This window comes from Natrix helvetica (genome assembly GCF_964273705.1).
Source record: "Natrix helvetica genome assembly, chromosome: 2".
NCBI lineage: Eukaryota > Metazoa > Chordata > Lepidosauria > Squamata > Natricidae > Natrix > Natrix helvetica.
In genome coordinates this window covers 126,991,476-127,015,943 of record NC_138552.1, presented here as the reverse complement: position 1 = coordinate 127,015,943, position 24,468 = coordinate 126,991,476, and the positions used below count along the sequence as shown (strand labels likewise).

Here is a 24,468-nt window from a genome sequence, read left to right as displayed (position 1 = left end):
TGATGGGCTCAAGTGCAGAAAATGGCTCTGGATGGAATCCTTAATAAAGGGCTCCTTGGTGCTCTCTTAAGTTTGGTTGTTTTCCTGCAGATGTTTCATTACCCAAACTAGGTAACATCATCAGTTCTCCCTTATTGGTTCCTTAATCATTGCAAAGCACCTGGCTGCATTAGAACAGGAACCTGACTGCATAGATATGTTAGCCTTATTCCTCCAAAAATAGCACTGGGAATGGATAAGGCTCCATGGTTTTCACTACTCTCTCCAAGGAAATATAGGGGATGTAAACATCCACAGATGAGAAACAGGTCACAAACAGAAAAGCTCAACAGCAAGATCGAGGATTATTATTTTTATATAAAGCGATGCAACTATTTCCATCCCCCCTTTAAAAGGCAGCTTTCAGTCGATCCCTAGAAAATCCTCGGGGGTCACCTGGTGGCCTGTGAGTGCCCATGGACAACTTGCCATGCAAAATTCTCTTTAAATGGCCTCTGAGGGGGGGGGAAGGAGCTGCGTGAGAGGTTGCCCTAGGCAAGTTCTTGTTTTGCGTCTCTCCTCTGCTCCTTTCGCATTCCACAGCATGGTAATTAACAGCACTCAGAGGGTTTTAAAATAAATACGCTGGTGACGTTTGGTGGTATGTTTTGTTCCCAGACGATCAACAGCCATTTCTTGGAAAGCAGCTGGAGACTCAGCTGACAGCAGCCCTGAAGCGCTTTTATTCAGCACCATTGCAAGTGAGTGCCTGAGAAAATAACAGTGTCACACAATGCGGTGCCTCTTTGCGCGGGCACATTGCTGGAGAAGAAAACGTGGGGATTTACCGCTCTCTCTTTTCTCATTTATCTCAGGGGCCCCTGGCAGCCCGTCCTGTTTGTCCTGGGGTAAGAAATGCATGTAAGTGTGCTAGTAAAAGATTATAATCCTAGGTTTCTCTTGTAAATTCAGAGAAACTGTAAATAACTCATCTAAAATTTCCTTTAGTGCAATGGCACCATTAAAAGGGCTAATTAAGTGGTAAAGAAAGTGAGAAAAATGTAGATAAAATGCCAGGGTTATATTTCAAGGAGCAATAGAGAATCTCCTTTAAGCAATAACAAACCAAACCAAAGAGTAAAAAAAATAGAATTCTGAAGAAAAATCCTTGTGGGGAGGAGGGTATTCATCCCGACTAAAGATTTCTCCTATCTGAAGATTCATAGTAAACATTTCTGCCTGGACCAACCATAGGCCTTGATATATTCGGGCTGATGGATAATAAGAGGGTCAAATGATAAAATGACTGCACCAAGTTCTCCCCAGTATAACCATTCCCAATCAGATAACTTCCATGTTTTTCCATTTTGGCAAATTAAGATATGTATATAGACTTCAACTCCCAGAATTCCTTAGCCAGCAAGTTCACCCATCTTAAAGTTGCCAAAATTGAAAAGACTGTGGTAAGGACTACAGATTGTCCTTGGTTTATTATGGTAATCGGGACCAGAATTTCTGTCACTGAGTGATGTGGTCATAATGTATGATGTCACATGATGATGCCACTTAGTGATAGCCATGCCAGCAAATCACATTAAGCAAGGACCTCACATGGTTTTTTACATCTGACTTCCTTGAAACATGACAAAGTTGTGTCTGCTTCAGTGCCTCATGGCTGTAGTACCACTCTGCCACAGTCAACTGTGATCTTCCTTGTCAATGTTCCCAGCCAGCTTTGCACAAAGATGATTCCCACAAGAATTCTGCCGGTGAGGGGAGCGAGGGGATGTATAGGGATGTGGGGGAGGCATTGCACAGGTAAGGGATGGTGCACAAGAGATGTCCTTACCAGGGAGTCAGGGAGGGTGCATGAAAGGGCACAAGTGGAATTACGGTTGCACAGGGGTACTCAGATGTGCAAATGCAGGTGTGAGGGTGCAAGGAAGGTATGGCAATGGTTGGGGAACATTTGTGGGGATGTGGTGCAGGTTGGTTAGGATGGATGCAAACAGGTGCATGAGGGTGTGAGGGAAGTATGGTGAGAGGTAGGTAGGATGTGTGAGTGATAAGTAAATATCTTGAAGGGTCATGGGTTATTTAATTTACAATGAAACATATATTTAATTTCTGAAAATTTGAAATAATATCACAATTGGGATATTAGTATGGAGAATGTCTTTTCTTGATGGCTGCATAGCATATATCCCTGAAAAATGAGGAACCCACCCATTGGAGTTTAATACCCAGGCAGGAACATATTCAAATATTAAGCTGTTTAGAGCTTCATATCCCAGTAAAGTACGGCTTGAACTTAGTCCTGGCAGCTAACTGGCTTTATATGGTGCCTTTCAGTTCATAGCTAATAGGAGTTGTAATCCTACCCATCTGCAGTGCGCCATGTTACGTCCCCTGCATTAATTCAATTTCTGTAGATTATGTACATTATCAACTCTTACAGGTCAATGGAGGACATAAGAGGATGCATAAGAGCCTGTGATTTTTGCACGATAATTTCCTGGACACTAGAAGGCATAAACAGGGGGACTCTTGATGCCTATGAGAGGAGTTATTTTGGTTGGTGGTGGTTATCTGAATAAGAAGTTTGAACTGGAACATTGTATGCTAGTTTAAAGAAAACTTGACCAGAAATAATAATCGAGCAATTTATCAGTTAAAGGATGAACTCCTTTGCCTGATTCTTATGGCAGAAAGGTGAGGCAGGTCTCATGTGATGGCTCCCTCTATCTGTGATAGCAATAGCATTTAGATATATAGTATTTATATACTACTTTATAGTGCTTTACAGCACTCTCTCAGGGGTTTACAGAGTCAATACATTGCCCCCAACAATCTGGATCCTCATTTTAGCCACCTTGGAAGGATGGAAGGCTGAGTCAACCTTGAGCCAGTGAGATCGAAAATGCCAAACTGCTGGCAGTTAGCAGCCGGCAGTCAGCAGAAGTAGCCTGCAGTATTGCATTCTAACCACTGTGAAGTAGCCTGCCGTATTGCATTCTAACCACTGTGAAGTAGCCTGCCGTATTGCATTCTAACCACTGTGCCACCACAGCTCTTGATGGATGGTGTGTGCTTGGATAGGCTTCAGTTCTGCTCCAAAAACATTTCCACATGAAAAATGGATGTCTGTCCTCAGACAGTCTGTCCTTGTGATCCCACCCCACTGTCACTGGCAGGCACTTGAACCATTATACTTCTAGCTTGATTGTGGTAGAGCAGAAACTGCAAAAAGTAAGGTTCAGCCTTCTGTGTGGGAACTCTGTGGGAATTTTTTCCAGTTGTGTGAGCATGCCTGCTTTCTGACTTCTTAGCCTTTGCCACCAGAATTTTGCCAGTCTTTTGAGCATGACTTTTGCACTGAGTGAGAGAAATACAGTTGTGGTGGCTTGTTAACCTTCCCCTATTATAGCAACTGTGGTGTTTTTTTAAAGTAATCAGTAAAGTCCAAAGAAAAGAGCAGATTAAATGGTATTATTTTAATTAGTGTAACTGCGAAGGGTGACAATATTAGGGAGATGGAAGTACCTTCAGAACGCTTTGTTCAAGTGAATCATTTATTCACTAAAGTAGGATGAATCTAAATATATCCAAGTGGGAATATGGGCAGCCTTGTAACTCTCCCTTAAACATGTAATAATAAATATTTTGATTCCAACCTGAAGTAAAAATAGAAGTCCTTAAGCCTTTTTTCCACTTGTCTCCAATATAGTATCTCAGATTTATATGCCTGACATTACCTGACAAAAAAGGAGATTTTTTTTCCTTTTATTTTTAACCCCCTTTAACTTTCATTATACATTTTCAATTAGATTTGCTAATGGCCAGAAATGGCAGGAAATGTTGATTTTCCATGATTATTCACCCTAGGTTAATGGAAAGATTTATAAGTTGCTATCTCTATTGAAGTTCATAATTGTGGAATCTTAACACATATTTTAAAAGTATTTGTTTTTGCATAAAGATTCTGAAAGTTAGCTTATTGTTAATTTCAAAATCCAACATAGATATATCATTATACCTGTATTCATATATGGAATATTTAAAAGAATAGACTAATTGGATAAATTCCAGTGTTCTGTCTCTTTTCCCAGAACTTGGAGAGTAGATTCTCTATTCTCCATTTAAATTGTTCTTTCTACAATGCCCATTCAAAAAATTTCCCCAGATAATCCTTGACATATGACCATAATGGAGTCTGCACATTATGGTTGCAAGTCGTGATGGTTTTAACCTGTTTAATAACAGGTCATTCATTTGACTGATCTGACTTTGCAACCTTTTTTTGTGGTGGTCATTAAACAAATGCTCCAGTTGTTAAGTGAATCAATTGTGTGCTATGGATCAGTTTTATCCATAACTACCTTGCTTAGCAACAGAAATGTTGGGCTCAATTGTGGTTGTAAGTTGAGGACTATACCTGTATTTGTTTCAAACCACAAGGGCCTGAAGAAATTATCGCAATCCCCATATAGAACAACAAAGTTCAAACATATTCCAGAGAGTTTTGATATAAAAAATCAGTGGAAAATAGAGAAAAGGGGGTATTAAAAAATATGCATTCTTTATTATGTACAGAAAAAAGTCCCAGAATATTTTGACAGAATACCTCTATCAGAGAATACTATTTAATTCTGGCATGGCATGGGGTGTGAAGCCAGTGTTGAAGTTCTTAGGGATATTTAGAATCACCTGTATTATTTTCATCTATTGTTTTTGTTTTTTTTTAAAAGATATTGAAAGGGAATAAATAGCTACACAAACGTAAATAAAATCAGAATCGGGTTCTAACTCACAGAGTACCCTCCCCTTAATGAAGATTTATTTTTAGGCGAGCAGACACCCTAAGCAGAGATTAGGTCTAGACTATCACTTCCTTTGATGTCTTAGCTTGCTCCAGAGTATAAAAATATTCACTTTAAGAATGCAGAATAGGAGACCTGAGGATATTTAACGCAGAGTTACCTGAAATGCATGCTTTATACAGCACTAGTACAACTTGTAATAAAGCTGAAAGTTTCATTCTGCAGGTGACACTGCCCTCTTGTGGACAAAGCTTGCCCTGAAAATTAAGCTCTTTTAAAACCTGTTCAAGACAAAACCTTGGGATCTTGCACTTGGACTTGCTTACTCTGAAAAAAACTGAGTTCAATGAACTGAAATGATGGGGATGAAGATAACAGAAGCCAAGCTTAAAAAGGAACAAACAGAAAATAAGAGCAGTGCTATAAGCGTGCTGTAACCCACACTTTTCTTTTGGAAACCGACAATTTAAATGACCCTTCAGAAAGTGAAGTGCTTGCTGTTTTCAATGTAGTATCCATATTAACAATTTTATACCATTTTAGATGATGCACTCTCCCTGTTCACTAGGCCTTAACAGCATCATTAAACTGATGCCATCTAAGTGTTAAGCAAATGACTGTGTGCCTCTGTGGCTTAATTAAGCAACAATGCAGTAGATAGTAGTTTTAAAGTACACATTTCTAGTTCTCATGATCCCAGCAAAAAGATAAAGAACTCGGCCAGGGAACAGAAAAAGTATTTATTCTTTTATTTACGGACTATGCTGTTTGAGATTTTGTTGAAGACAGCAAATCAATTTAAACAAATAGAAAATTCTACTAGGAAGTGTATGAAAGCAAAGGTGAAAGATTTGAAGCAGCCCTGTGTATAGGAGCCTCTAGCAGTCACTAATTAGCTCTAATTGGAGAGTAGATTAGCTCTGAAACACACACACACACACCAGTTCTGTGGACTGATCCATATATATTCCCCAATAGACATCAATCTTGAACATGCCAGAGTACTTGTTCTTTAAGGACCTGTCCTCATCTCCTGTCTATAGCTGAGGCTGCCTAACCTTGTACTTAATGGATCCAATGTTAGAACAATGCTTTCCATTTGTCTTCTGGCACAAGCTTTGCTGCAGGCGTGAGTTTTGGTGCTTCTTCTCCCTGCCCCCTGATGGCTGGGCACTGCTCTCCATGACCATTGTGGTTCATGCTGGTGGAATGACATGACAGCTGGATTCTCCAGACATCTGTCTGCATAACGCATGCCTGACGTTTTCCAAAGTCAGGTTTTGCATGGGTTCCTTCCTTAACTCTGCCCTTGTGAGAAAGCACTGGAGATTTCTTCCTTCCCATTTTAAAGATCTTTTTAGAAACAGGAATAAGAGGAGCAGTAACAGCATGATTATCAACAAAGTACTCTCCACTACTGTTGCCTTTAAAAGCAGTGGTGGATGTCAATCTTCAAAGCCATCAGGCAAAAAAAAAAGAAAAAGAGGGGGGGGGGTCTTGAGGAGACAGTGAAAGAGGACAGCACTCGGCCGGTGTCTCCCTCATACTGTACCTCTGATTTGTCAATTTTGGGCACATGTCTGCTCCTCTCCTGAAATAACACAGGATGTGAGTTCAGAATGAGTTGAAATGACAGCACTTCTGGGCTGATGTACTGCCATTAGGGCAACTTGAAAGATGGGCACAGGGCATTTATTTTGTTTTCAACACGATTATTAAACTGTCAGCATGGTCATAATAGCTTCTGGTGGAGGAAGAATGCCAGCTTTTAGACTTCCAGTTTCTCATCATCCCAAAAAGGCTCACCGCAGTGCGTAGGAGAGGGATCTGTGATGGGTTTTTCAATTCAGGGGAGGTGGAGTGATGCTGCTGGGAGAGGAAAGGCATCAACCAATCACAGCTTTTGACCTGGACCTCATTAAAATGCCCAGGGCAGTTCCACTTGCCAGCGTCATTATTGAGGGGAAATAGAAGATGTTGTCTATCAAGGCAGAGCAAAGTGTAGCTCACAAAGCAGCTGTCTGAATGAGTTGTACATGACCTGCTTGCACTTGGCTCGGTGGAACAGTGGCCAGTGAAAATAATGCAGCCATCTACACGAAGAAATATAGGCATCTGAGCTGATCAAGCCAACAATTTAACTATTAAAGAACAAATCAGTTGTTTCAGGGATGTCAGCAAGAATGGTGTCTTCTGATTTATTTTGCAATATTCACTAAAGCCAGCACATGAAATTATAACCAGGGTTTAAAAAATGCACAGCTCTCCTCAGTGAGATATAATACTGAGGCCATAGCAAAATGCTGATAACCACATCGTACCTTATGCTTCCTATCAGATACTTCTGGTGAAACACAGTCTGCTTTCATATGTGATAATCGACCATATTTTTTCTATGAGCCATAGTAGTTTGATTTGCATCTAGTTAATCTGTAAAGAACTCTTTCCCATCCTTATGCAAGTTTCCAAAATATTAATCATAGTGCAGAGTTGCGTGAAGAGCAAGATGCAAATTTTATTAACAATTGTTAATAAAACAGTAGTTACATTCAGTAATTACATTCATTTCTATCTATCGTATGAAGACAGACAGACAATTTAGTATTCAAAAACCTAAAGATATTTTTCCCCCCAGCATTATATTTCCGTTAAACTTAAGAAGAAATGGATACAGGGAGAAAGGTGTAACAATTTACGTCAGATCAATCAAAAAACAAAAAGTTGCATCTGCTTAACCACAACAAAGAAAAGTTTAATATGAAATAGGGAGGAAGGGGGGGTTTCATTGCAATTTATATTGCATTTCCCCCCTTTTTCTTTTTCACAAACGTTCGGACTGCTCAAGAGATACTCTGTATGTTTCACTGGGGCCAGCCCTCAATTGCAGGGGCAGTTCTGGTGGTTTGGCTCTGACCTTTAGCTGGGCAGGGTCCAGAGTAAGGAGTTGACGGATGTTATTAGGATCAAAAGTTGTTGGTTGCAGCTGGGGCTCTGCTGGCGTCCCAGGTGAAACAGTCTCTCGGAACCGCATCTCTCTTCTAATGCATCTTTTCTTTATGATAGTACACAGCACAGTGATCACTACAATGAGCAGAGTGATGCAAAAAATAGTGATTCCGACAATAAACTCGGTGTAGCTGTAGAAGAAGTCCAAACCTGCAGATGAAAAAAAGACTGTTTTGTTCAACTCAATCATGGAAATGGCTCCCCCATACAAATATGTTGGCCAACAGATTAAAGCACAGGTTAGGAATTCTAGAACGCCAAGCATCTGAATCTTCTCTGTTTAGGTCTCACGCCTTTCAGCATGAGGCCAAGCATCTTCGAGTAATGTCAGACAAAGCAGATTTATAGTTAAGTCAGATAACATCAGTTTGCTACATTCACTATAGCTGTCCAATTTATTTCCTCCACTGTAAGTTCTAACAGCAATGTATGGCTGTGAAAGTTGGACCATAAGAAAGGCTGAGCGCCAAAGAATTGAGGCCTTTGAACTATGGTGCTGGAGGAGACTCCTGCGAGTCCCTTGGACTGCAAGGCGATCAAACCGGTCAGTCCTAGAGGAGATCAACCCTGACTGCTGTTTAGAAGGCCAGATTGTGAAGATGAAACTCAAATACTTTGGCCACCTAATGAGAAGGAAGAACTCCCTGGAGAAGAGCCTCATGCTGGGAAAGTTTGAAGGCAAAAGAAGAAGGGGACGACGGAGAATGAGGTGGATGGATAGAGTCACCGAAGCAATAGGCGTGTGCTTAAATGGACTCCAGAGGATGATAGAGGACAGGAAGGCCTGGAGGAACATTGTTCATGGGTTTGCGAAGGGTCAGACATGATTTTGCAACTAAAACAACAACAGTTTCTAAAGAACAAGCAGCTTTTTGTGGTACAGTTCACAGCTGGAACATTTTCATTGAAAATTTTTCAGTGAAAACAATTGCTTTACTGTCCACCATTTGTTAGTAAACTATCTGGAGCAATTTTGTAACTATCATTAAAATATTTTGATTCGTTCATCCAGGAAGAGAAACTATAAAAGGCCTCAATAAGGTTTGATACCCTACACATAAGGAAAGCCAACCTGAAACAGGAATGGAACATTACACTGACAGCTGAATTAGCATGCACATATATAATATTGGTGCATGAGCGCACACACACACACGTTTGTCAAATTTCAAAAGTGTTACACTACAGCAAGGAAGGAGTGCTTTAAAAAGCATGTCCGGCTTCATCATTACATTCTCAGATGATATGAGCCGAAGTATAACTACATCAAAGCCTCTCTGGAGTTTCATTGGGACTACAATGGCCTAATCTTCCTCCACCAGCCTCAGAAGCTGCCACGGGAAGTTGCCAAGTTGAACTGCCAATGCATAGCAATGTTGTCAAGATAAACTCTCTTCCTGACTTGCTTGCTGTTTAACTTTCCTATAAAGTGCACTTTTTTCTCAGAAAAACCAACTGCTGCCCCCATAAACTTTTGTGCTGAGAAGGGAATTTCAAATCCAAAGAGGCGTCCGTGGCAAGCAGGCGGTGCAGCTTGTGGCTTGTCTCTACCTTGTGAAGCCCATGCTAGCAAAGTCTTTTGCATAAAAGGACTGAATCACAGGGTGAATCATGAGAAGTATTATCAGACAGAAACATATTTCACAGTCTGAGCGTTTCCTTGGGATGGGCAGCCACATGAAGAAAGGGAAGAATCAACAGATTGCATCACCTTAGGCTCCTGCTAATAGCCTCACATTCACTATGAACTCGAATGAATGCAGCTGTATCACATGATGTTTTTGCTTTTGTGCAATACATATATATATGTCATTTCCGGTTTGCTCGGAGGGTCGTTTTGAGCACTCCGAAGGCTTCAGGGAAGCCTCTGGATGCTCCCTGAAGCCTCCGGAGGGCCTCCGGAGGGGGCAGGAGGTCCTTTTCGTCCTCTCCAGGCTCCTATAAAGCCTCTGGAGCCTGGGGAGGGCGAAAAATGGCTTTTAAAAACAGTGAACTCAGCTGGCCAGCGCGTGCATGTGCGTTGGCCACAGTGGCGTAGCGTGGGTTGTCAGCACCTGGGGCAAGGAAAGTAATTTGTGCCCACTAAAGCGAGGGCGGCCCGACTGCAGCTGCCCCTGGGTCGGCATCAGTCAAGTGAGGCTCTCCATGCTGGCCTCCTGCCTTCCTCCCGAGGAGGAGCTCGAAGGGCAGCGGGAAAAGGCTCGACTGAAGGGAAGCAGGTGCCGCGGGGGTGGGAGGCGCACCGGGGGCTTCGGGAAGGCGCCGGCTTCCCGGGGCGCTCCAGGCGGAGCGGGAGGACGCAGTGGCGTTGCAGCGGCGGGCAGACGGAGCGCAGCGCAGCGCCGCTCTCCTTCGGCTCCTCCTGGAGCGCCCCAGGAAGCCGGCGCCTTCCCGAAGCCCCCGGTGCGCCTCCCACCCCCGCGGCACCTGCTTCCCTTCAGTCGAGCCTTTTCCCGCTGCCCTTCGAGCTCCTCCTCAGGAGGAAAGAGACGGCCACAGTCCGGCAAAGGGCGGCGCAGGGCGAGTCAGGGCGCCCCCCCAGATGTTGCGCCCGGTGCGGCCGGCCCCCCCTGCACCCCCTACGCTACGCCACTGGTTGGCCAGCTGACAGGGCAGCGCCTCGCGTGCCCTGACAAATGGCTCCACGTGCCATAGGTTTGCCATCACTGGTATATAAAGAAGTTTCTTATATAAATGAATCCTGCTGAATTATTTACTTGTGTGCTGGTTGGATTGCTGCAAACTCTAACATGTTTTGTTTTGTTATTTTGTTTTTAAAGCAGCATGCTAAGGGCAATTCTTTTATCCCTTAGCAAATAAACAGCAAACCATCACCGAGCATCTGATAGAACCTTTTAGTGTCCAAATCCCCCAAAGAGGTGGGGATAGAGTATCGTAAGGACCCACCTGATCGTGGATTGTGAACACAGAGAGTGCCCGATTTTGTCAGAGAACGGTCCTCGTAATCTTCTTTACACTGGCAGGAGTATGTTCCATATTCGTTGAGACAAATGGCCTCATTGCCACATAAATCAATTTCAGAGTTGCATTCATTCACATCTATCATGCATGGACAAAGCAGTTTTCCATTAATAGGCAATTAAGCTTCCAAAGACAGGACTTGCTATTTTATTTGATATTCCCTAACTGATAAAATAATTGCGCACCTACCTCTCACCAAAACAGTTTGGACCTTACCAGCTCCCACAAATACACCTTTAAGATCTTCCAGTTGAAAATGCAGTGAGTGAGATATGTTCTTTTCTTCCGATGTTAAATGCAACCAGAATGTGACTATGAGGTTTGAGCCATTGTGTCTACATAGAAACATGGAAGCATCTTATTTTCAACCAAAAAGTTAGCTATCACTCCCCTAAATCTTAGAGCAGTACTCTACCAGCAGTATTGAAAAAATCAAATCTGAAAGACGAAAATTGCATATAAAGTGTTCTACTTTAAGAATTATAAGAGAATAATAAAGAGCAGATTTTAATTTTATTTCAGATAGGAGGGAAACAATCAACAAAAACCTAAAAGAATATTGTTGCAAATTCCTCCTCCCACACAAAAATACAACTGACAGAAAATAACACTTGATTTTGAGGTATATGAAGGACATGTTTGCTAACACCACAGGGCAACCTATGTTCAGTTGTCATACCTGTGCATTTCAGTTTCTTCTTTTCGCATAATTTCCTTTAATTTGAATTCTTTGATTTTGTTAGAGAAGAGTTTCATTCTTTCTTGTACCTGGAAAAAAAACCAAAGAGTTTAATTCTTTTAAAATGTTTTTTAAACAATAAACATAGTGTCCCTGGAGCATCATCTTTTAAGAGATGTCAGCATCTTTTTATCTAGCCAGTAGGATACAAACTGAAGACTACAAAGTGCCCTTAATTATTCTAAATGTTATCTTTGTCTTCCATTATTTCATTAGATATGAAACTTGACCATCCAGCCCACCAACTGAATTTTTGTTACTAACATCCCCTTGATTTGCCAAGACCAAATGCTTTTCTCCTCACCTTCAAATGAAGCAAGTGTGTGTGTGTGTGTGTGTGTGTATGTGTATGTGTATGTGTATGTATATATGCTGGTTTTGTTGTATTCGGGTCTTTTCCCGTGTAAGGTTGAGATTGTCTTTGCAACGTTTCTGCAGGATCTCACCTGCTATCTTCAAGCGTGAGCTTAAAATGGGAACGGAGCTGCCGTCTTTCTGTAAGTCTTGGTGGGAGGGGATGGGGTGCGGGCTTTGTTTCAGTAAGTGGAATGATTGGTTGTGTGGTTGTATCATGATTGGTAGATTGGTGCTGATTGGTGCAGGCTGTGTGTGCATTGTTGTTTTGTATTGTAACGGCTTGGGTGGTGGGTGGTGTTCGTTTGTTGGCTAGGGCTGGTTTCCAGATGTTTGGTAGGCGGGAGGTATCATCACGTTTGTTCATGCTGTGGGGGTGTTTCTCTATTTCGATGGCTTCCATGATTATTCTCTTGTGGAGGTGTTCTGTTTTGGAGATTAACCTGGCTCCTTCAAAGTTGATTTCATGTCCTGTAGCTTTAAGGTGCTGGAAAAGGGAAGAAGTTTTTTCTTTTTTTCTTACTGCGTTCTTGTGTTCTGTGATGCGTGCATTTATCCTCCTGTTTGTTTGTCCTATGTATATTGCTGGGCAGATTTTGCATGGTATTTTGTAGACTCCTTGGTTTTCTAGCTGGATTCCAGGTTACAGGACATGAAATCAACTTTGAAGGAGCCAGGTTAATCTCCAAAACAGAACACCTCCACAAGAGAATAATCATGGAAGCCATTGAAATAGAGAAACACCCCCACAGCATGAACAAACGTGATGATACCTCCCGCCTACCAAACATCTGGAAACCAGCCCTAGCCAACAAACGAACACCACCCACCACCCAAGCCATTACAATACAAAACAACAATGCACACACAGCCTGCACCAATCAGCACCAATCTACCAATCATGATACAACCACACAACCAATCATTCCACTTACTGAAACAAAGCCCGCACCCCATCCCCTCCCACCAAGACTTACAGAAAGACGGCACCTCCGTTCCCATTTTAAGCCCACGCTTGAAGATAGCAGGTGAGATCCTGCGGAAACGTTGCAAAGACAATCTCAACCTTACACGGGAAAAGACCCGAATACAACAAAACCAGCGTACCTACACCCGTGAAAATCTACGAATATATATATATATATATATATATATATATATATATATATATATATATATATATATATATATATATATATATATATATATATATATATATATATATATATATATATATATATATATATATATATATATATATATATATAGTGTGTGTGTGTATTCATACATATATATACACACACAGTCTCCCAAATCCAGTTTTAAAATAAATTCTGCATCATGAATTTTCTTACCTGGTGCTTAATGGAATCAATGAAAGCTTTTTCCAGAGTGCTTCTAACAGACAGGGGTTGTCCTTTCTGTTCTATTTCAAAAACTGTTTCAAATAGAAGATCTGTGGAAGAAACCAAATTTGCCAAAACACAATAAGACAGATAATGCATGTATGTTGTACACCATTTTTTTAAAAAAAGGCCTATAAAGAAGCAGCCTAGTAGAGCTTTTCTACACAGAGGATGGGATATTCTAGCCATATGTGGCATAGGTACTCTAGGAGATAGTAAGAGTAAGAGACTAAAGTAACGTTGCTTATGGCTGCTCCGATATTTAATAAGGAAGACTTTTTTACCTACTAATTTAATGTTACAGCTGACAGAAAAGCTGATCCCATCTAACAGAGGCTATTTTTGTATAGACCTACTTTGAGATAATAAATGTTTTAAATGCCAATTTTTTTTGCCATTTTTTTTTACAAAAATCAGAATCTCCTATTCAGACTAATTTACTTTAAAGATAAGTAGCTTTTGCTAATAACAAGCCAATTGCTAAGCCATTTAAGAGCATTGTACAAAGGAGAAAGCAAAGTTTAAGAAGACATAGTAAGGAGAGAGGGAGGGAGTGGGAGAGAGAGAAGAGAAGCGAAGGGAATTGGAGAGAGAGAAAAGACATAGATTCCTCACCTCCAGGATTGTGCTGAGAGTTCAATGCAAAATAATTTTCATTGAATCCGGGATCTGTCTCTATGGAAGAAGATCAATAACAAGATATCAATCTAGCATTTGGACAGGATTGTTTTTCCCCAGCATCTTAAAATACAGTAATTTGCCACTCAGAAATAATTCCAATTCTATCAAAAATCTTAGTTAGCAAGAACCTTGTGGCAAATTTATTCATTCATATCCCAACTCTTTCCTGAGAACTCTAAATGGCGTGCATAATAGTTCCTCTTTATATTTTCCCTCACACCAACTACCCTGTGAAATAAGCTGGACTAACTTGGCAACTAGCCAAAATGTTTAATTAAGTCTCCATGGCTGATGAAAGACAAACTGGACTGATGTTACCTCAACTCAAACAATGTCTGATCACTCCAGTAGCTAAGATAAATGGACCACTGTTCCCATCCAAGTCCCACCGCAGATCATTCATGGAGGCAACTAATGTAGATTCAGATCCATCCCCAGGATTGAAATCTGACTACAGCTTTAATAATGACTCTTTGCAGTAGTCACCCGTTGCTTTAGTGGTTTCCAGAAAGGGGAAGTTGGAGATAGAAAAATATTTGTCCAGTACAGGTAGTCCTCGACTTACAACAGTTCATTTAGTGACTGTTTGAAATTACAACAGCAATGAAAAAAGTGACTTATGACCGTTTTTCACACTTATGACTGTTGTAGCATCCCCATGGTCACTTGATCAAATTTCAAATGCTTGGCAACTGACTCGTACTTATGACAGTTGCAGTGTCCTGGGGTCATGTAATCAACTTTTGCGAACTTCTGACAAGGAAAGTCAATGAAGAAGCCACATTCACTAAAGAACCATATTCCTTATTTAACAACTGTAATGATTCCCTTAACAACTGTGGCAAGAAAGGTCATAAAAAGGGGCAAAATTCACTTAACAAATGTCACACTTAGCAACAAAAATGTTGGGCTCAATTGTGGTCATAAATCGAGGATTATCTGTATTCTAGGATCCAGGCCTCTTAAGAAGAGCCAGACCAATGTTTCTTTCAAGGCTCTTGATATCTCCCTTTTGTAATCATTAGTCAGCCTTAACAAATTGCTGGGTTAGAATGAATGAGCTGGAAGGGACCTTGAAGGTCTTCTAGTCCAGCCCCCTGCTTAAGCAGGAGAACCTCATACTATTTCAGATAAGTGACTGTCTAGACCAGAGGTGGTATTCAGCAGGTTCTGGAGAACTGGTAGCGGAACTTTTGAGTAGCTCGGAGAACCGGTAAATACCAACTCTGGCTGGCCCCACTCCCATCTATTCTCTGCCTCCCGAGTCCCAGCTGATCAGGGAGGAAATGCGGATTTTGCAATATCCTTCCCCATCCACGCCCACCAAGCCATACCCACCAAGCTACGCCCACAGTACCGGTAGTAAAAAAAGTTGAATCCCACCACTGGTCTAGACTCTTCTTAAAAACATCCAGTGATGGGCCACCCACGATTAATTTCCAACCATTGTTTCTTGTCCTGCCCTCTGGTGCTTTGGAGAATAATTTGACCCCCTCTTCTTTGTGGTACTGGAATACTGCTATCATGTCACCCCTAATTCTTCTATGAAGCAGCTCAGTTTTCTTGATAATACTTTTTAAAATATATTTTTCCAAAACATGTACCACATTTATTGTGATTGGAGAATTCCAACTTCAGTGTAATTAAGCAATGTTTTCTTAAATAAACAACTCAAAGTTGTTCTGGTATTATTTCTGTATCTCTCTCTTCCAAGAGAGTTCAGCTGCACAAGGCGTTTATCAGATCCAGCATGGAGTTAAACAGTTTAAAAAACAGGACTTACCATAGGATTTATTTCTTCCTTTCAAGAGAATGCTACTGGTTGGCAACCAACCAGAAGGGGAATGCAAAAGAGTTGTTTTGGTCCACTTCTTTTGCAAATGCTCTCTATTCCTGTTTACTGACTTCTTGTATTGTGTAGTAAAAGCTGTGTTTATCTGAGTTCTCATCAGCCAATTTGAAGGCATCACTTTGGGATTCACAGTTGTGGAAGTACTCATCAAGTAATCGTTAAATAACTTCAAAGAAGGAGTAGGGTGCCTATCAGTAGAGGCTAAAATCAGGGTATGATGGGACTTGGTTTCCATGGTAGACTTGAGGGGGCTTGCCTTAATTCCTTCAGATACAGTTATTTGCACAGCAGTGTTGCCATTCTCCGCAGTAGACACTTGATTGTCCATCTTCTCTTGTTTATATAATTTGGTCTGTCCCAAGTGTTGTGGAGGTTCCGTTAGATCTTCCTTTTTCTTGGAAACCTCAGAATTAGGAAGCAGCATTTGTTTCTGCATCTTTGGTGGGATACTTTTAAGCGATTGGACTGGAATTCTCTGTTCTTCCAACAGAAAAGTAATAGCATTCGTGATTTCCCCTTCAGTACTTCTCACGTGTGTTGTCATCCATCGTGTGGTTGTAGAACCATCACTCTGAGGACCATCAAAATCAGTCGTAGCTGCATGATTTTTTGTTGCTTCCAATGATGTTGTCATCATTTGAGGATTATGAGTCATGGGTGGAGAAGTTGAATAAACATCTGGCCTATGTGCAAAAGCTTCTTCCTCATTCTCTGCATCATTTGATTCTGATACTAGTGTAGGGCTTTCGTTCAAAGTCCTACCATTGTCAACAGATGGTTTTGTAACTTGCCTTCTCTTCAAATCAAATGGATTCAAGGTAACTGTTTTTGTTGATTTCAAGAGAGAAACATGCATATGCTTGCCAACAGCTGGTTTTAAAAATGTTTTTGTCCCTGTTGTAATAGTCTTTTCATTTGTCTCAGACAGCCAATTCTCTTTGCCAAGCGTTGGGGTAGTCGCTGTAGAGTTCAAACTGTGTCTTGTATGCAATACATATGACTTAGGTCCACAACTGCTGTTAGATTTCAAAACTGATTTTTCACCACTTGTAGAATTTACATAATCTTCAAATATATAATACCGTCCTTTAAAGTGCTTATTATGACTTTGGTTCTGAGAAGAAACTTCTGACAAAAATACTACATAGACTGCTACTGCTTGAGTAGCAAAAATCAGAGTACCGTGGTTTCTGCAAGCATAAACTACTTTGTTTTCAATACTTGACAAAACTCCTTGGAATAAGATCCTATCCTGATTGTCATTACAGTTTGACTTTCCTTCAAACCCTTCTATGTAAATCAGGATATGCTTGTGAGGACCAGCCCATATGGTCCAGTTGCACCAGTTATTGGTTTCAGACCTGTTTAATGATGGAGGAGAAAAAGTCCCAGTTTTATCTTTCAAAATAACATGGCAACCTTTTACAGGAAGATACACCGACAACCAAGGAATTCCCAGTTCTGTGGTAGGAAACATAAAGACATAATATTACCATCGTTTTATTGATCAAGTCTGGTTTATACTAGTAGATATAGGCTAGTATTGTTGGAATATTTCACACCTAGGAGTAGCAACCTTGACAACGGTTATTGAATTTATCTCATTTCATTTTGCAAATATTATTTCCCCATGATTGTTAGAACTAGAGAAATAAATTAGTCAGACTCTCATTGACATTTAGATAAAATGCTTTGGCTTTCCTCTAGGAACCTAAAGTGATTGTATATACACCCCACCCCTTTCTTCATTTGAGTAGAAGTTCCCTTGTTAAAAATAAGGCAAACGTCAGGCACAACCATAACATTTAAGACAAGACACAACCTTTAAACTCAGGGTGAAAAAGGTGCATGTTATCTGGAAAATAATGATCTGACAACTTCTTTTAGATAGAACAAGTTATCCAGGCAGTTTTTAAGAGGATACAAACTGGTAGAAAAAGGGCTAGACTAATACTTTACAATCTCTTATTTTTTCCATTTTCTTTGTGAATTGCCCCGTAACTGTTGGATTCTTCTCAATTTGGGGGCTATTTGCAAAGAGTGGTTATAAAAAGCTGAAATCTACCTAATTTTTTCAACTTTGCCAGCAACATTTTGGAAGGAATAATGGTAAAGCAATGTTTTAAACTCGGTGGCAGAAAGGTGACAATCCCTGTGTCTTAAACTACAATGCAGCTAGATACTAGGCACAACACAGCAGTACATCAATAATCAAAATGTAGGAAATATGGAAAGAATGAATCCTCAGAAGGTATACAGACAGACATCAATAGAAAATTCTGTTACTGAAAACTAGTAGGACAAATATTTCAAACAAACAAGAAGAAGGTTCATTTCCAGCCTAACCTATTTCAACACCACAGCAATGCTGTATGTATTTAGTCAAATGTATTTTCCAACTGTGTTCATTGGGGCTTAATCCCTTGGTTAGTCTCAAATTAGAGGGGAGGCCCCCAATCTGAGCCACATCTGCACCATTAACCTCAACTCAATCATATCCTTGAATTTGAACTGGATTGTCTTTGTGGATCAGTGTGTCCATTCTTGAAGCCAATACTTCTGCAAGCAACACAGTTCTCTGTTTTACCAACTCTCAAGAGGATGGGCCACTACTGGTTTGATTATCCTTAACTCTTAAATATAGTACCATGGAACTGCCCTCAATTCAATCACCTTATCTTTTTAAGTGGCATCAATTGAATCACCTTTGTGCACTGAATTGATTTCACATAACTGCAGTGGCTTCACATTGTGCCTGGACTTTCTATTCTAAACATAAATTTACTGACAATGTGCAGTATAGACAGAGCCCTGGGCTAATTCTGTTCTACCTTTTTCATTCCTATTGCTTTTAGGTGAGTGCTAAGCATTTGAAGACCAGTAAAGAATTATAATAAGCAGCTGAATAATACAACATATGTATACATGTATACATGTACTACATGTATGTCATTGATGCCAAGATGCCATCTTCTAGATTGGGAATAGCAAGCAGAAGAGCTGATCCGGTTGTGTCATGAGAAAGTTGAGGTTCTTGTCCATCAGCTAGGAAAAAACAAGGGCTTTCCAACCTTAAAGAAATAAAATGGGAACTTTCTAATTCTGTAACTAAAGGAGCAGCTGTGGTTTTGCTAAGGTTAAGATATGGTTTGGGTTTGGTAACTAAATTCCAAAGGAAACTCCTTTTCACTTCTGACCTAAACTTGTTTGATTCATGTGTCATTTTGGAAGCTAAATATGAGGAATATCAATTCTAGAGGATTCTTGGTAATTAAAATCCTGGGATGCTGGAATGCAATGCTTTCAGATTATTTTTTGGCAGTATTAGAGATGAAATGAGTTTTAGATGATTGGCTGCTTCCACAAAGCTTTTTACAATAGTTCCAACATTATCCAACATTAGAGTGGCTTCATCATCAAGGATGAGTGCAATTCCAATTTTCCATTCAGTAGCAGATTTGGCATCACTGAAAACTGGCACAGTTCTACACAGCTGACCTATATCAGCTCACTTTTTATGTCTCTCCAAAGAGAGAAGTAAGTCATTTTCATACAAGAAAAACTGCAATTTTATAACTCCGCAATTTTTTTCTATGATTGGTAGCAAGATTCAAGCCAATTTCTCTGCTCATTGTTTCATGAAATAGAACATTTTGGGGGGAACTTCTCAGCCCTTCTGGTTCAAATCTCTGAGAGCTAATCATTTTATTCCTTCCTGTCAGGGGAGATAGAGAATGTGCAACCAAAGTAAGACAATCCAATTGTGTCAATTTGCTACTTGTCCACAGGTGGTTCATAATAAAGTGATTATGATAATTCCAAACTGGAATTTATAATTTGACTTGAAAATTCCATTTCTCCTGTGGCATTGCGAGACTTGATTAGGGTTGATAATGTTACGTTACTATTATTACTAAGACTGTATTACTATTATTCTTCTCTTTCTTCCTAGTATCTATCTCTTCTCACTTATGACTATAACCATGTTGCTCACATCTTTCAATTTATATTGTTTTTATTTGTCTCCTAGTACAATGTCAGGCCTGACATACAATTTGATAGCTTCTTAGTAGCCTTGACTGTGTTGTATCACTATGTTGTATCTTATGATTCTTGATGAATGTATTTTATTCTTCTTATGTACACTGAAAGTATATGTACCAAAGACAAATTCCTTGTGTGTCCAATCACACTTGTCCAATAAAGAATTCTATTCTATTCTATCAGAATAAATATAAATAGCGCCCTCAGCCAATGATGGGCTTTGCAAGATTCACTGTAACCTTTCTCCTGGACAGAGGAACACATTTCCAGCTCAAGAACTGAGTTACAACTTCCTGCCATTTTACTTTTCTGTACCCAGAGGTATACTTGTGAATAAATATGATATTAGAGGTGCTAGGTAACATGAATCAGAGGAACACATCCTAGTTACAGAATACACTTATAGGTAAAGAAGTTATGAAAATCTACAGATTACTGCTAGGATTGCCAAAAACTGATGAATTTTACTCTTTCCACCCCACTGAAGAAATGCCTGTGTAATTAAAGTTTGCTATGATAATAAAGCCTTTCTAATCTTTGGCATCCACATTGGGACTCCCAAACTACTAAAATCAATTTATAAGCAACCAAATGTTTTAATATACAGATAATTCTACCTATATTTGTATATACAGTATGTGTATTTGTGTTGTGTTGTGTATCTGTGTCTGCCTTTTTGCTTTTGATTCTACACTATACTATATAATTATTTTGTTTTTTCAATATTATTGCAGATATGTGTTTTTTTGGGGGGGGAAGCATCTGGAGGTGTATAATGTTCATTTTATTATTGTTGCATGAGTATTTTTGACAAGTGTATATTAGCATGTTAATATTGACTAATGTGCCACATAAACAAAAAAAATTATGGTTTACATTTTGAGTCCTAGTTTCTTTAAGCAATACTGCTGTGACAACACAAAAATGAATGTTGTCAAAACAGGCAATTGATATTTCTAGGTTAAATTTATTATTTATTATTAAAGAGAGTTATATAGCCACCCGACTGACTCTTATCTTTTTAAGCTGTCCAACTCCAGATAACTTACAAAAAACCCCAAATATAAAACTCAGTACATTCCCACCTGTAAGAGAAGAATGGCAGAACCTGGGGGCGGAGTGAAAAGTTGGATCGGCCTAGAATCCGTATGTAGCCAACAAGCAAACTAAGTCCAACTCCCCTTAAATACTATTGACCCTTATCTAATTCTAACCAGGTGGTGACCTAGTTGAGAAGATTCCTGTGCATAGGCTTTAAACCTTCATGTGTGAACCTGGTTCTTTGCACCGGACATTACCCTTTCTAGGGACAATATTCAAACAAAACACTTGATGGGCTGTGAATCAGCTTGGGATCCCTTGGTCTGTTGACAAAGCTCTGTCTTCAGGACCTTTGAAAAGAGTATTCAGGTAGGGGCCAAATCTTACCTGTGCATGGATGATGTTCCATAGGGAGGAAGCCATCACGGAAAAGGCCCTTTGTTTTTGTCCCACTAGATGGACCATCTAAATGGAGGGAAAACATACCATCCCCTGCCTCCCAATCTGGTGGGTCAGGTAGATACACGTAATTTGGAAGAGACAGCAATTCATGTAACCTGGCCCGAAGCTGTGTAGGGCTTTAAAGATGATAACCAGCACCTTGAATTGGATCCGAAAACAAATTTGCAACTAATGAAACTCCCATAAGAGGGGTGACTCATCGCAAATCTAAACTTACACAAAACCATGTGGGCCATTACATTTTTAATCAACTAAAGCTTTTGGATATTTTTCAAGGACAGCTCCATGTAGAGAGTACTACAATAACCAAAATGAAAGGTGACTAGGATATGGGTGACTGTGAGCAGGAACTGTTGGACCAGGAAGGAGCACAACTGATGCATAATCTGCTGTTGTGCAATAGCCTTCCTTTGATTGCTACCTCAATGAGCAGGAGTTGCAAGTTGTACCAGTTGTGTCTAGGGGCAACCCCATCCAAGACCAAAGATGGCAATTCTCTATGAACAAAAGAATACGAAACCCAGAACCATTCCATCTGGTGCAGTTTCAATCTCTTGTTCCTCATTCGGCTCTTACCAGCCTCCAGGCACCTCGAGAGGGAGGTCACAATATTGCTTAACTCACCATGGCCGAGATATACATACGAGTAATTCCAAAACTTCAAGAACAACTGTTGAAAATAAAGCCATCTACAAAAAGAGCCTGCCTCAGTTACAAAGCATGCAGATTCATTTTGACAGGCTTTTATTATGTCAGTTCTTCAGGATACTGATTCCATATCCACAGTTCCTATCATTTGCCTAAGTGTCCTGCCAAGTTAGATCTCCTTGGCTTATTCTACAGAATCCATTTGTCTGAAGTGGTGTAGGATTTCCTGCCTAAGCAGGGGGTTGGACTACAAGACCTCCAAGATCTCTTCCAACTCAGTTATTCTATATCCATAATGGTCAACCTATGGCAAGCGTGTCACAGGTGGCATGCAGAGCCCTCTCTGTGGGCATGTGAGCCATCGCCCCAGCTCAGTTCCACCACACATGCATGTGTGCCTCCCACTGGCCTACTGATTTTTGAGTCTCTGCAGTGCATGTGCAGGGGGGTGAAGTATACTAATATGTGAGGGGGAGTGCACATGGGATTTGTGCCTGCATGCATGGGGGTTGTTTGGGGGTCATGTGGGGGTGGGGTGCATGTGGTGGGGTCATGCATGCATGCGCATGGGGTGCGGCATGTGGGGGGTGCACACTTGCATTGCATTATGGGCGTGCAGGCACCTGTGCATGTGCTTTCGGCACTCGGCACCGAAAGGATTAGCCATCACTGTTCTATATTTTCTTCTAATCCGTTTAAGGAAAATGAATATAGGAAACTGGTGAGGAATTAGTACAATTTGAAAAACCCAAAGACCATAACATTCAGAAAGAAGGGCCAGAGATTGTAGGATAAGGGCGAATGGCTTTGTAACATGAAAGCAGCATGAGATTTTGGAAAGATTGGGTGAAATAATTGTTCTGACAGCATTGCTGTGCTGGAGGTTCAGGTGAATGGTGATAAATACAGAACATAGACCCTCCTTCTTCCCTATATATTTGGATTGGAAGCTCCTCCTGTAATTCTCCTGCAAGTATAGTATACTTATTTCAAAAGAGGCCAAGCTGATGATTTGCTTAGGAAAGAACTACTCTAGCACAAATCAGAAGAAATAGTTGATCCTGCTATCTGAATCCAAGTAGTTTAGGAACAGCTTTGCTCGAGTTCATAGGTTTTTTTCTTAAACTTTTGAGTTGAACTTCAAGTTTAAGCTAATTCACATAAAATTAACATAAAAACAACCACTTTATTCTTTATTGATAGAGATGTTAAAGCTTACCTGGTTGGACTTGCTGGGGTACTTCAAGAGAAACCTTCGTCTGTGTAAATAAAACCCCAGAATTAAATCATATTCTTATCTAGGCATGCATTCAGGGGCTTGTATAATATAGACAAGATCTAAACATTCTTCCTTGATTCCAGTCACAGCAATATTTCAACTCATTCTGACTGCAAAGTTCAAAGTCAGGTTAGACCAAGTTTGCCAACAAACTGATGCATTTACTTAGCCTGTAGTGATACTTGAGATAAGGGTCTCCTAGATATTTGGCATGTTCATCATAAATTCATACAAAAATGTGCTTTGTTCTTACATTTAGTGCAATAGCTCTACTTACCAGTTCCTTGTCTTTTACTCCATCAGCATTTGGAGTCTGTAAAACCCTTGGAACTTGAGTGGTAGCACTATTTCCCAACAAAAAAGCAAAAAATAACAGAAGAAAAAGCATTGCAATAATTTGCCAAGCACCTTCATTGAAGATAGATGCTATATATGATAGAATGAATGCACGAGTACATATATAAACTCATGCAGTTTCCCTTCTAGAGCATTCATGAAATATTCTGCTTCTTAAATTTAGAGCACTTAACTTCGTTTCTTTCCTAGCCTCTTGCTCTAGGTAGAAAAAGGAAACTTTAAAGACTGTTCTTTTTGAGCATGTCTTTCTCTTTGAGCATGTCCTCTGCTCAGATGTCCCCTATTATCTCATCAGATTTAAAGGTGCCAAATAGCCCCAATTAACAAGTAAAGGCCTCTTTACTGGGGAAGGTCTTGAAACGGAGAAGTGTTTGCAGATTTACTCAGGAGTTTTATGGTTTTAATGGTTAATTAGGCCCAACTAATAGGTTAGTGAGCATAAGGAACTCCAGTGTGATTTGGAATATAATCCATTAATGGTGATTAAGTTTAGGAAAAAGATTTACAACAGAACTAGATTCTCTGCGTGTCTTCTCAAAGATGAAAACCATATGCTTAGTAAAGTTTGCTCAATAAATAATAAAGTTCAGAATATTCACATACATAACTTGAAAGCAGTGTTTCTCAAAGCATGGTCCAAGTACACCTGGGGGATGGCCCAATACTGTCTTAGGAATCCATGAAATCGAAGTTTTTGTCATCTTATGTTTAATCAATATTAAAATCCCATCAAACAATTGTGTCAAGTGGCAGTGAATTTGTCCATTTGAATTTTTAATATGATACATACAACTCATACAAACAAAAGTTGTTTTGCA

The 24,468-nt window shown here is 40.1% G+C and overlaps 1 protein-coding gene across 1 annotated transcript; it reads right to left on the bottom strand.

Moving 5' to 3' along the window:
- Window positions 1-7,298: 7,298 nt before the first annotated feature.
- LOC309388196 (uncharacterized protein) lies at window positions 7,299-24,073 on the bottom strand. The gene is made up of 9 exons (XM_081945308.1): window positions 23,571-24,073; window positions 23,234-23,273; window positions 15,751-17,280; window positions 13,902-13,961; window positions 13,236-13,336; window positions 11,467-11,555; window positions 10,977-11,122; window positions 10,713-10,865; window positions 7,299-7,955 (listed from the first exon to the last, which is right to left on the bottom strand). Exons 1-9 carry the CDS (start codon window positions 23,679-23,681, stop codon window positions 7,621-7,623), a joined length of 2,565 nt encoding a protein of 854 aa, XP_081801434.1. The 5' UTR covers window positions 23,682-24,073; the 3' UTR covers window positions 7,299-7,620.
- Between the last annotated feature and the right edge of the window lie 395 nt (window positions 24,074-24,468).